The sequence below is a fragment of the Dreissena polymorpha genome, chromosome 5, assembly GCF_020536995.1.
Source record: "Dreissena polymorpha isolate Duluth1 chromosome 5, UMN_Dpol_1.0, whole genome shotgun sequence".
Taxonomy (NCBI): domain Eukaryota; kingdom Metazoa; phylum Mollusca; class Bivalvia; order Myida; family Dreissenidae; genus Dreissena; species Dreissena polymorpha.
The window spans coordinates 17203545-17217466 of NC_068359.1; the positions used below are offsets into that span (position 1 = coordinate 17203545).

Below are 13922 nucleotides of genomic sequence, written 5' to 3' on the forward strand. Positions count from 1 at the left end.
ACGTTGTTTTTTTATTTATTTAAACGTTCTTAAATAGTAACAAGCAGAACAAAACAGGCAGTTTATTACCATTTAAAATTTGAAAATCGTGTTTAATGCATACAATTATAAATTATAAATACAGCAATAAAGCAATGTCACGCATCATTATATAATAATGGTTACCAAATCAATGATATATGCGTGCGTACGTGCGAGCGTGCATGCAAGCTTGCATGCGTGCGTGCGCTCGTGTGTTTTTGTTTGTAAAGAAACACTCTAATTGTAAAAGCAGTAAAGATAAACTATTACTTTTTATTGACTATGGTATATATGATAAAAATTGAACAAAATAACCAACAAAGAAATCAATTATTCCGCATATGATAAAATTTGAACAAAAATAACAAACAATTAATCCCCCATGCCCCGTAGACTTTTTGATAATAAAACAAAGCATTTATACTCAAGACGATTTTGAACAATTATCTAAATATATATAGGACAGATATGTTATTTATATTGACAAACCATTCCTGTTTAAAGATGTCAATACCTATGCATTGAAATTCTTATACAAAAGCATGACTATTAGTTGTCTTCGTAGTTTCAAAAATGTGGGAACAGCCGTATTCGTTAAACAATTGTTTAACATTTGCAACCATACTTGTGCATACTTTATTAACATCTTTCAAGGCTTGAATAAACACAGTTTGTTTTATAGCCTTACTCACCATATACTATAGAACGACATGTATTCATTTTTATTTTTTACAATCTTTTGCAAAATTTGAGATGAATGCGTTTGATCTTTTATGATTTATTAAAGCCCCATATATCAGAGGCATAGCAAAAAGAATGACCCAACAAACGAATCAAACAACTGACAAATTAATTTGAGCGAAAGAGCTTTACTTTTGTTTTTGAAATGTTTACTTTTAGCCCCCAAGAATTACAATACAGGAAAATGTTATCTAATCAATTCTTTACTTCTTCTGGTTATTTACCTAAAAGGTTACAATAAAAACAAGGTAATATCGTCTATATTTACGCCAGACAATATGCTATATTGTAAAAAAAAACAAATCTTCTTCAAAATGAGAAAAATGAATCGACTGAATTATATCCCCTTGTCTTAGACCGACAGAATATTCGAAATATTTTGTACATGACTTAACACAAGATTTAACAAGCTCATACATATTCTTAATGTGTAATATATGCTATCAAAACATTTAAGCAAATCAACGTATACCACATACACACGTTCGTTTTTATTTAAAACAGTGATGAAAACAGACATAACAAATCACATATCATAAACAGTTAAACAACATTTTCTAAGACCAATATGTGCATCCTATATTTAAGCGTTATATTCACAAAACAATTCGAAGCATTTGCCTAAAATGGTTGTAAACAATGTAGAAAAACAACGTACACGCATTATACCTTAATAATTACTAACATCATCAATAAAGCCTGTTTTGTGCAGAGGAATGATATTTCCTTCTGTCAAATTAACCCATTTATGCATAGTGGACTCTCCCATCCTTCTAAATTGGATCAATTTATTTCCAAAAATTAGGGATGTTTAGTATATTTATTTCTATATTTAGAATATTGCTAACAGAAATTCCTTTAAGCAAACAGCGCAGATTTTAATGAGTCTCATCTGGGTCTATGCTGTTTGCCAAGGTCTTTTTCTAGACGCTATGCATAATTGGGTTAAAGGGAAACAAGCCAAATACTAAAATGCTATTACACATAACACAAATAATTGGATAAAATATAAATGCTTTCAATAAGGTGAGTTCAGGAGTTACCCTTTTCCATAATGAGACCACGAACGTTTGCGTTTATTTATCACTGACAGCGCAGCTCCTCTCCAGACTTCGATTCTGCAAGCTGGTGTGGTGCAATGGCCGCAAATGGCAGAATAACCATTTTCGCATGACGCGGCTAATGTATAGTTCAGTCTAAATTGTTACATATGTGTAGTCTCTTTAATGCTTGTCTCGTCTGGAGAACGATTTTCGTCCATTCGTTTTTGAACAGCGTTCCGGAAACGAAGTAAAAGAAAAAGTTCATAGCAAAATTTAAATACAACACTGAATGTGTGACCGCTCTTGAAAGCTGAAGAATGGAAGCCACTTTGGGTGATACATCCTCAATTTTGCTTCGGATAACTTGGTAAACGGCAAACGGAATGTATGAAAGTATCCAAAACGTGCTGATACAAAACAAAAGTCGCGTTGCCTGTTGGCCTCTTTTGCCCTTACCAGCCATTGGCTTATGAAACTTTCTTTGAAGTTTTTGCCGTTTCTTCTTCTTAGAATCCGATTTGGTTATTGATAAATCATGTTTATTTACATACCCGTCTCTTGTTGGTTTCGTATGCGACGTAGAAATGTTCGTCATACGTTGAATTTCGTATTTTTCTGAATTAGTTGTATCCACCATTGCACAGTTCGTATTTTGCATTATATGGTTTGCTTCGTTCAAATCAGTTGACGAATTACAGGTGACGTTAGTTGATCTTTCATTATTGCCCGCGCTTGAAGTCAATTTAAAATCGCTATCCGGTTCCTTGTGTTCAGACATACGACAAGAAACCATTTGTTGTCTTTTTAAATTTATTACCATCGCTATATTTACATTCCCAAGAATAGAAATAACAATTGGTATAACACAATACAACGTTATTGCTATGATATTCCATTCGCCGTAATGAAACTCCATATACCTCTTTGAAACAAAGTAACATGGCTTGTAAATCGCTTTAATTTTAGTAACATTTTGGAATTCAGGACTAAGTTGTTCACCATTGGCATAATCTATATAGTCGAAACCATAAAGAAAGTTGCAATTAATTGCCGCAATGATGATCAAGGTCACGCCGCATGCTAAATTACAGCTCTTCACGGTTAGCATTTTTCGCGAAAACACTGGAGCCCTTAACGCCAACGTTCTTTCCGTAGTCATTAGAACTATTATCCAAGAAGAGAAGGCTGCAGCTGTGTACCCAACGAACCAAGTTGTCCGACATAGAACGTCGCCCTGTTCGAGAAATGTGTGCCCGTTTAACGCAAACAGGACGTTGTTAAGAGCCAACGTCCAAAGAAACGTTGAGTCGCTCACTGCGAGAAACACTAGCAATACATTTCTGGGGAATCGTCGCAGATTCATTCGTTTCAGGATGATGACGTTAAGCAGATTGCCGATCGTTCCAACACTTATGCAAAACACCGGCACAATGCGCCAAATCCAGCGCGCTATATGGCATTCCAGAAAGTTGTACGGTTCACAGGAAACGACAGATTCCACCGCAGTCCTGTTCATAACTGCGTCTAGAACAACATGAATTTATTCTGTTATATAGGGATAATACACATTTTCGAGGGCGCTCTCAAAATTCGTTCCTGCCCTCGTACTGCGCACTCGGGCAGGAACGGATTTTTCGAGCGCCCGCAGATGATCATGTCCGAGAAAATGTGTATTTTCGCTATTATTACATACATAAATCACACATACCAAAATAAATTTAAAAACACATTGAAAACAGTATGTCTTGTTCATTCAACATCGACACAATAATTCGATTATTTTATATGATGTCATACAGTTCAAGGATGTGTTTTACATATGCCTCTCTCGGTTATCATCAGAAATGACGAGGCGTTACCTTCAGATAGACAGTTTTCGATTTGAAATGTGTTTTAACAGTGGGGTTATACAAATTTGAAATGCAGCCGCGCAAAGTAAGAAACGAGGAATTATTTTGGAATTGACTGGTCGTGATGGATAAATATATTGTCAGAATAAGTCATTGTTTTCATAGGTGTTTCTTTCGTTCAGGTCTATCTTATTTCATTCCAACTAAATTTTCTAAAAATTAATACTGCCAACATATTGTCATTGAAGTATTTCAAGCATACAGCAGGAACGTTGAAGGCACATAAACACTTACATTTACAGCATAGTCTTTTGAAAGTGTTGATTAAATAACCTTAACCCATTAACGTTGCCAATGAAATAAAGCTGTTGTCAAGAGAGTGCAGATGATATAATTTGAAAGGTGTATTGAAATATTCATTGCCTTTATCCCTGCATGTATGAGAAAACTGGTGCTTATTCAGTTCCACATTTATGCTTGTAAAGTCGTCAAAGACTGGAGTTATTAACAAAGTTCATAATAAATTCATTGAATCTACTAAGAAGAACGCAAAGAAGACTAAGGGAAGTAACTATGCGTGGACCAGTTTATGGATATGAAAAACACATTACAGGGCTTGAACGGCACGTAAATCGCCTTGTTAATACACGATTTCTACCGCTCAAGCCCTCCTTTTATCAAGTTTCTTCACCCCGCCAGAGGGCATTATAAACAGAGTTTATGCAATAATGCTGAATGCAACACATTCTCAGCGCAAATGGTTGAACCACTTATTTTTTTAAATAAGATACTGATTTCCCAATAGGAGTCAAAGTTTCAGGTACTATAATGTGTGCAACCCCAGAGAAATATTGATACAAACCTGTGATTTAAATGTTCAATACTTTTTATATATTAACGGGTTGGGTATGTACTGGTAATGTTTTATGCAGAATGTTCATGTTAGTCTTTATTCATTTACGCAAAGGACATGGGCATCTTAATTTTTAAGACCTACGTCTGTTAAACACAATGCCCCCCTGACGGAGTTTTGAAGTCCCACGGCAGCTATTTTAGAGGAAACAAGGCCCATAACTGTATCAAATGTCGATGGACCAAAACGAATCTCACACTTCATCTGTAAGTCATGTAGGTAGACTCAATAAAAAAATCAACATCTGAAAACTTGGCATAAAAAGCATCCGGGAAAAAAGTTATAATACATATAATTGCTTAGTCCAAGGCCCATAACTTCTCTAACAATTAATGCACCTAAAGGAATTTCACACTTCATCTGTATGTTATGTAGGTAAATTCAAATACCTAATAAATGTTCAATATCTGAAAGGGTTGCGTAAAAACCTCTGGAAAACGGTTACAATAGAGACACGTTTTAAGTCGAAGGCCCATAACTTCGTTTAAAGTCAATGGACCGCACATTTTTTTACACGTTTTCTGTTGGTCATGAAGGTAGACTTACATACCAACAATAAGCTCATTATCTGAAAGCGTTGCGTAACAAACCCTCCGGAAAACGTTATTAAACTGAAAGACCCATAACTACGGCAAAAAGCATCGGACCGGAACATATTTCACACTTCATCTGTAGTTTATGTAGGTAGACTCACATACAAAAAAATCAACTCAGTATCTCAAGTCGCTTCTTAACAAAAAATGCACATGTGATCATTTGACTATATTCTGTGCAACGAAATCATTCATCCGTAACAATCCGGCGCTTTTTCGCGTGGGGTAGGTATGGTTTTATCTTTTTGCACGTGAAAATGGTCAAACGCGATATGATTATAATTTTATTTCCTTTTTTTATTTTAGGTGGGTTGATACACCATGAAAATATAACTTTAATTTAAAAGTAAATATGTCTCTTATAAAATTTAAGGAGCGAAATTGTGCAATCGGCATGCTGCAGGCTACCTTCCCCACTTGCTGAAGCATCCGATTGTCACGGATGAATGATTTTATCGTTTGCTTACACAAACTGTAGTCAAATGATCACATGAACAATTTTGAAATCAAAATATTCACTCTTAATTGAGACACTTAAGTTTGAAAAATGCTGCGTTCGAAAATGTGTAGAACAACGCTATTTAATTTCAATTTAATTTAAATTTCATCATTCTCGTTGTGTTTTTACACCAGAAAAACATTACATAAACTAGAAAAAACAATATGGCTCGTATTAATATTCATGAGCGCAATGTTGCAAGCCGGTCGGTTAATAATTCGTTTTTCTTTTCACATTGTTATTGTACGATGTACGATTTTGAGAAGTTTACCTTTTCCGTGATTTTTTAAATTTGTTATGTTTGATAATTTAATGTTGATCTATTTCAATTTAATTTACATGAAGTATTAGATATGTGTTGAATTAGTCTGAGTAAAAATTTCAACAAAGTCCGTTCTAAAGTAATATTGATTTGAATACGCGTTGCGTTAGAAAAGTCTTTTTATATACGGCAACAGATAAAATGGTTCGGACATTTTATTTATTTAAAACATTTTGATACGATTCTTAAAGGTGACGTTTCAAATTAAAAACATATAATTTAATAATTTTCATTTCGAGACTGACGAAATCAGCACTCCGCACCAGGGACGTCACCTTCCGCTGGTATAGATTTGTTCCTAAAGAAATCATTTTGTGGGCGAAAATCCGGTGTAGGTCACAATATACTAAATAGTTTCCCTATATAATTCAATGTAAAAGCGACATCTTTAAGCGAAAATAAATGCAACATTTTGCACATAGAGACCCCCATAACCATACCTTCTCTTAAATGCCATTCTAAGCGGAGTCGATTTGTGCAATAAAAAAGATATGTCATGTACGAACCAAAAAAGAACTTGTCAAAAGTCAAAATCTACTGTTTTGCAACATTTTTTCCTGTCGTTTTCTGCTGGAATGTAACCTTTTTCAGTGCAATGTTTTACTAAAGTCTCTAAGTTTATCATATTTCAGGGATTTAGTAGTGAGCACCTATTCATGCCCTAGTACATTCTCCAAAAGATAAAACCAGAACAATAGTTTAAAGTGTACAACATGCCTTCGAATCAACTTTGACATTTTGTAGATAGTACAGCCCTACATGAAACGGTTATTTAGTATACGGTAACCTGTATGCGTGAAGTGTCGTCCCTGATTATCACTGGCGAATCTGGGTAAACACTTTACGCACATACATTAATGTCAAGTTTGCAAGAACAAAGCTTTATGTATCTAACCTACCATTAACCCGTACCCTACTTCATGTTCATGCAAAAGTTTAAACAAGTAAAATATATCCGTACAGTTAAGTTTGTGATAACGCTTAGGCCACAACAAATTGATATGTTGTTTGACGGATATTGGCTCAAAAATAAGAAGCCAGTTCCTTATTCTCTACCAAATAAAGAGCTGACATTTTCTTACTTAAACGATTAAACGGAACAAACTGTACCACATATAAATACACATAATTGCAAACATAGGTTGGTTATACAAACATATTAATTGCAATGCTTTTACTGGTAACCCAGTTTCTTATTCTCGGCTGAGTTAGGAAAAGGATCCAGTTCTTATTCCTTCATGCAGTCGAATAAGAAACTGGCATGTTCAAACTTCGAAATAAATTAAATTGAACCAAATTGTACCACAAATAAATGCATGTCCTCGTATATATAGGTTGGATATTTTAAAAATATATGTATTGCAGTAAATTTCTCCTTTTTTTATTGAATGATAACTCAAATCCTTACTCGATATTTAAATAATGAATAGGAAACTGGCATTTCTTACCTAAAAAGTAAATTGAAAGTAAACAAAGAGTACGATATAGCAATGAAAATCATCGTAACATTAACATGTAAATTGCAATACATTTCTACGTGGTTTTATTTTTATAACCCAATCCCTTATTCGGTTGAATAAAGAATGACTAACAGGTTCCTTATTCAAATCGAATAAGGAATTGACATTTTCGTACTAAACAATAAATTAAAATGCCCCAAATAGACCAACACATTAATTAATTTTCTACTTTTTTTATTTAATGATTAACCAGTTTCATTATTCGGTTTATATAAGGAATAAGGAACTGGCATTTTCTTACTTAAAGAGTAAATTGACATGATCCAAAGAGTACAAAATATCAATGCAAATCATTGCATACGTAGTTTGGATTGAAAAAATACTTAAATAAAATAATTCAAAATATCATGCCAAAATGATAACCCAGTTTTTTGTTCGCGAATGAATTAAGAAAAGGAAGCTGTTGAGCTAACTTCGGCGTAGGACGATTCACCATCGAAACCAGGGAAGCTGTGCATGTCATTACGGCCCCTTATGGTATGTCTAGGATGTCGGATATATCTTTTGCCTGCACGAACAAGACAAAAGCCTTAACGGACTTTTTAAAATTTATTAAGAAAACACTTTGTGTGAGCGCGTATGAGCACAGTTGTTTTTATTGACGACAACGCTGTTCGAAGTATTGGCATTCGAAACTAATACAAAGCGTAACTGTTATGCTAAGATCAGCGTAGTAGGTTATTTCCCAGTTAATGTCAATAACAGCTAGAAAATAAAACGAAATCATGTGCATAGCATCTATTGCTTCTATTACGCAATTTTCCGCTCATGCGGACCAACGGTACATCCGGCGACCTTCAACCTCGGCATACGATAAGAGACCGTGAGGATCATTGAAACGGCGATATTCTCAATGGTTAACAGTCTAACGCCGATCTTAGCGTAAAAGTTACGCTCCGTAATTGTACCGAAAACTAATATATCGGACAGCCCAACGTCACTGACATCACAATGAAGGCGAGACTATAACGGAACTAACTAATTACAATTTCTTATTCGGGGGCTATAATTTCACGTAATAATGTTCGGATCATAGACATCTTTCATAGCGTAGCTTTGTGTTCGTTATGGTTTGCTTTGTTCCATGCAAAATCTTGTTATTTATGTTTCTGTTACAGTTCTGGACCATTGCCAAGACTATTTCTTTTTGATCTCATTATGCATTGCGTATTTTTGTTCTTTGTTTTGAAAGTTGCCTTTGCGAACGCCTTTGTTCAGCCTTTTTCCGCTGCTTTTCGGTTTGTTTTCGATAAAAATTTGGGCGGGTACGAGTACAAGTCTTTTCAATTTTCGCCGTAAGCAGTTCATCCAAATCACTATAATCATCGTATTTGTCATCATTTTGGTCATCTTTTGTTTGAAGGCTATCAACCGATTTTTTAACTTGTTTGGTTATAATCGCTAGAATAAACATCGCTTTCTGTTTCCACAATTCCATAGTAAGCTCTTTGATATTGCTTTTCAAACTCGTTTTGGAAATACCTATCGAATAACTCATTGTCAAAAGGACAAGCACGGCGAAACCGTCGCTGACTAAGTTTCACTTCTTCTTCTGTGTTCATGACCCAATCGAACACAAAAGGGCAAACGGGGCGCAGCTGTCGATGCCTAAGTCTCACATCTTCTTTGTCCATGTTCCAAATGGAAATGTGCACATGGCAAAATACGCATCGAACGCACTCAATAGTGTCGGATATTACACAATGGTCGTAGATTAATCCCTGGCTAGCCAGGTCTTCCTTTGACACGCCATAACGGGATGGTCTGTTTTCAAAGGTTTGAAGTCTCTGATACAACGACATGTTTGCTACCGAACGTTCTTAGACTCAGGTACGCATTCATCTGCTATTTATACAAAAAATGTAATGTACATTGTTATATCCATCTATGTACCAATCGAAATCCTCATTGTAGGAAAAATAAAACGCCCGGCAAAATTAGCGGGAGGGGGGGGGGGGTCTTTTAAAATCCCCACCCCCTTGTTCAACCCTCTGAACATTTTCCGGGCTTATAATATAGCGCCGCATCACATCCCTAAATTTACACAACAAACAAGTGGCTATGGTATTCATGTTTTCATAGTTTAGAAGGAACATGATAAAGTTGCTAAGCAAGTATATACGTCACCATAAAGGCAATACTACATTGAAAGCACAGGTACAGATGCCTGCAGTACACTGGAACGTTTTATATATGAGCTGCAACCGCGCCTTTTCTTAAGAGATTCTTTAAGTGCGAATACGCGTTTTCACTCTCATGCAGGCAAACGGTACATCCGGCGACCTTCAACCTCGGCATATGATTAGGGCTCGTAGGATCTACATAACGGCGAGAGTCTCGATTGTGAACAGTCAAACGCCAAAATGCCTCTAGTTGACTGAAAAGCTTTATCGAATTGCCTCTTTTTTAATTAAAAAAAACTGTGCTCAAACGCGCTCACAAATCGTGTTTTTTTAGACATTATGAATCCGAAAAAGCGTTTTTTCGTTATTGCAGACCAATGGTAAATCGGGCGACCTTCAACCTTGACATACGTAATCGATTGCAAGGACCAAATAAAGATGCATGTATGACAAACCGTTTGCCTAACATATCGGATATGTTCATATGTATTGAGGGGGGGGGGGGGGGGGGAAGAAAGCAACACTCATGCTTCTTACTTCCTATATCAGACATCAAATTCGACACTTGTTGTATGAAACACATACAGTTATTAAAGCCATAACACTGAACTCACGATTGCTTAGATGTCATTTAACTAGTTCGGGACACAAATGTGACTATTATAATCATATAATTATCCAGTACACTTAAACTTCAATGTCCTGTCAATTGCTTATCTATTCTTGTAAATTTTAAGCGCTTGAAGAGACATTTTCGTGACATCAAGTCACAAGAAATCGCAATAAGTAATTGTTTATATTCGAAGTATTACATTCATTTTTAACTGAAATGGTTGAATTCCAACGATTTAGAACTTAATGAATATCAATGTAAAATAATTGACGTTTATATACATGTTTATAATCGGTTAACCCAATTAAGCCTAGTGGACTCTCCCATCCTTTTATATTGGATCAATTTAAATACCAAAATAAGGGATGTCTTGTATATTTATTTCTATATTTAGAATATTTCTTACAGAAATTCCCTTAAGCAAACAGCGCAGAGCCAGATGGGTCTACGCTGTTTGTTTGCCAAGGCTTTTTTTCTAGACGCTATGCATAAATGGGTTAACATCTCTAAATGGAACAGTATGTCCCTATAATCCATCTATTCGAAAGCAATGATTTAGAGGCGATGAAGTCAAAACTTGACATGTTTTAGACGCTTGATCACTCTAGGATACATAAGGGCGATATGATATTACGTCTTTTGTTTAAATGTCCTATCATCCGTCCGTGCGCCCGTCATACCGTGTGTACGTCTGTTCGTATGTCCGTCCGAATCTAGTTCCTTCGATAATTCAAAAAGGACAAGGTTTATACAACTTGGTTTGTTGATGGTGGTCCTAATGGGCATATGCACGTTATTTGTTTGGCATTGAACACAGTGTGGCTGCTATGGTCACAGATGATATAATTACACAAATAATTTATAACTAAAATCTGTGTCCTACGATAACTCTTTGTTAGCAAGCTAGATTGATGAAACGTGGTTTGTGGATAGAGGTCCATATGGGGAATATGCTTGTTTATCGGTTTGTTTCTTTCCCTTCGTTCGCCCATCCGTTCTTCCTGAAAAGGCTTGATATTGCGATAATTCAAAGGTAAATAAACTACATTAACGGAAGTTAGTATGTGAATAGAGAAAAATATGGGACATTAGGCACGTTTTTTATTTATTTATTGTGTAAGAAAAAAGGTGTGATTAATATTTAAACAGATATACAGTCAATTTTGTATTAAGAAACCACTCAACGTAGTACGCAAAAGTAGTCTTTTAATAAATTGGTCTTTAAAAAAGACAATTTTGGAAGAATGCGGACATTCAATTATAAATGTATGATTGTCTCCTTTAACCACAGTTATTTGAACTTTTGTAATCAAATCAATCAAAATATGTGGTACGAAAATGTTCGATTTCGTACATGTTGACTTCATATATCGTGTCAATATTACAAGAAAATGGAAAAAGTATCAACTCAAACTCATAGACTGATAATGTGACAACTATCTTATTTAACATTAAAATTATATTAAATAATGTACATATTAGTGTATTTAAACATAGCTTTACCTTGCAACTTGACAACTTGTAATAATCCAACAAAACAATATGTCCGTTATGAACGATGCATGTGTAAGAATTTCACGTTCGCCTTTTATTTGCAAATGTACATGAAGTTTGTATACTTGAACTACTTTGCCTTTCGCGGAAAAGCCGAGATAACTGCACATGTATAAATTATTTCCGAGTAATTAAGATTGCAAATTGAGATTGAGCATGTGTAAATCACATAGTCAATTTAGGCCATTTAACGGTTAGTTAACACTTAACGATTGGTTAAGCATGTTGATCGATAGACAAATGAAGTAAATTTTATTGGCGAGACAGTTTTGTTTTATGCCTTCTCAAAAGGAAGCGAATTTCATTTGATGACAACAAACTATTAATAACTCGGCGATTAAGTTCCTTTACAGTCAACAGATTTTCCAATTTAACCCCAAGTGGTCGCTAAATCCAAGATATGGCATCTCGATACACGAACATCCGCGGTCGCTGGTCGCGTAAGACAAAAGGCGCTTAATAAAATATCAAAATAGGGGGGGGGGAGTTCAAAGTGGTCGCATAAGACAAAAGTCGCTTGCACAAGATTGACGGTTAGTGAAAACTAACAATCGTGATTTTGCGACATCTCAAAAAGAAGTTAAGCTATGTTGATGAAACACGGTATGTAGAATGTATTTTCTTTCACTCATCAGATCAAACTTTTGGTTGCTAAGTTACATAACTTATTGAACACTTCAAACTGCATATTGTCTTGACTAAACAAATAGGTTGAACAACTTATGGTGATCGTGTTCCGATTCCGATAACATTAACCTGACAGGGTATAGTATTTCTGTGCATATAATTGTAAATGTTTCAAACAGGTATGTCTATAAACGTTAAATTGCGGATGATAGACACAATCTTAACATAAGAAATACTTGTCATGCATATACTGTTATGGTAAAACCTCAGACAACGACAGGTTTTCCGCCGGTACGTCCGTCCGTCTGTCTGTGCTTCCATACGAATTTGGATGCTGAGACAAGACAAAAAGTAATAAAGCTATGAATGATATTTCAGGCGATTCTGCGATTACTCAAAACGTTTTTAAGTGGTTAAATTGGTGAAAGTCGGTATGTGGATGAAGGTCCGTATGAGAGGTTTCTTCCAGGATTGTCGTCGATTTTGATACAGAAATAAGTTTGCAATGTGAAAAAATGTATATCGTTAAATAACTCAAAAGATACTGTTAAGAAAGTTAGGCTGAAAGCTTATATGACTAATAAGCACGCTATTTCAGCTTTGTGTGCTACAAAAACTGTTGTTGCTATAGTTTAAAAAAAAACACTGTTTTATCGTCAGACAGAAATTGTGGTTAGTATGGGTACAAAAATATGTTCAAACTGTCCGAAAGATCTGGATCCTTCGATTACACAATAAGTGCTTTAGAAAGATTAATGAAACTCAAAATGTTGATAGGGTCATATGGGGAATATGCACGTTATTAAATTGTTACGTAAAATTGTGGCTGCTATGCTTAGATAAATTAATGCTGACTAAAATGTTGATAAGGACAACTTGATAACCAATTTGACTGGTTTGATGAAACTCGATATACGGATAGAATGCCTTTAGGGGAATATGCACACTATCTCAGTATTTTCGTCAATAGTTTTGCGATGTTATTTTTGTTATGCCGACAATATTTACGCGGTATAGACAAGCACTTGTTTCACTAAAAATCGGTGAAAATCTTTCCAAATCAAAAATATAATAATTATAATTTCTTTTATTTGTATATTCTCTTTATTACCATTTTAGGCGTTCATTGTCATTTCCTTCAATTGTATGCCTCATGGTTTTACTTCGATATCCCTTTTGTGTGTGTCAAATTGATACCAAAGCATTTGTATGATTGTGTTGGAATTTTCAGCACCAGACAATTCATTATTTGTTCACCATGGAATCTATCGGTTCAATCCATTTTTTTAAACAGGGTCATTTATTGCTTAAAGTTTCTGTGAAACAAACAATCGGTCAAAAGGTATCCGAAGATGGCAATACCAAATAATGTATGGACATTTATGAATAGCATATATACGAGTGACGGTTGTATTCTGAACTCATTTATCAAACATAACATCAATGTGGCTTGTACTTACTTCAATTAAAGAAGAATGAAACAGAAAATGTACTCATATTTTT

The 13922-nt window shown here is 35.0% G+C and overlaps 1 protein-coding gene across 1 annotated transcript; it reads right to left on the minus strand.

Annotated features, from left to right (window-relative positions):
- Positions 1–1915: 1915 nt before the first annotated feature.
- On the minus strand, positions 1916–12108 carry LOC127882270 (uncharacterized). The gene is made up of 2 exons (XM_052430825.1): positions 11742–12108; positions 1916–3329 (listed from the first exon to the last, which is right to left on the minus strand). Exon 2 carries the CDS (start codon positions 3319–3321, stop codon positions 1954–1956), a length of 1368 nt encoding a protein of 455 aa, XP_052286785.1. The 5' UTR covers positions 3322–3329; positions 11742–12108; the 3' UTR covers positions 1916–1953.
- Between the last annotated feature and the right edge of the window lie 1814 nt (positions 12109–13922).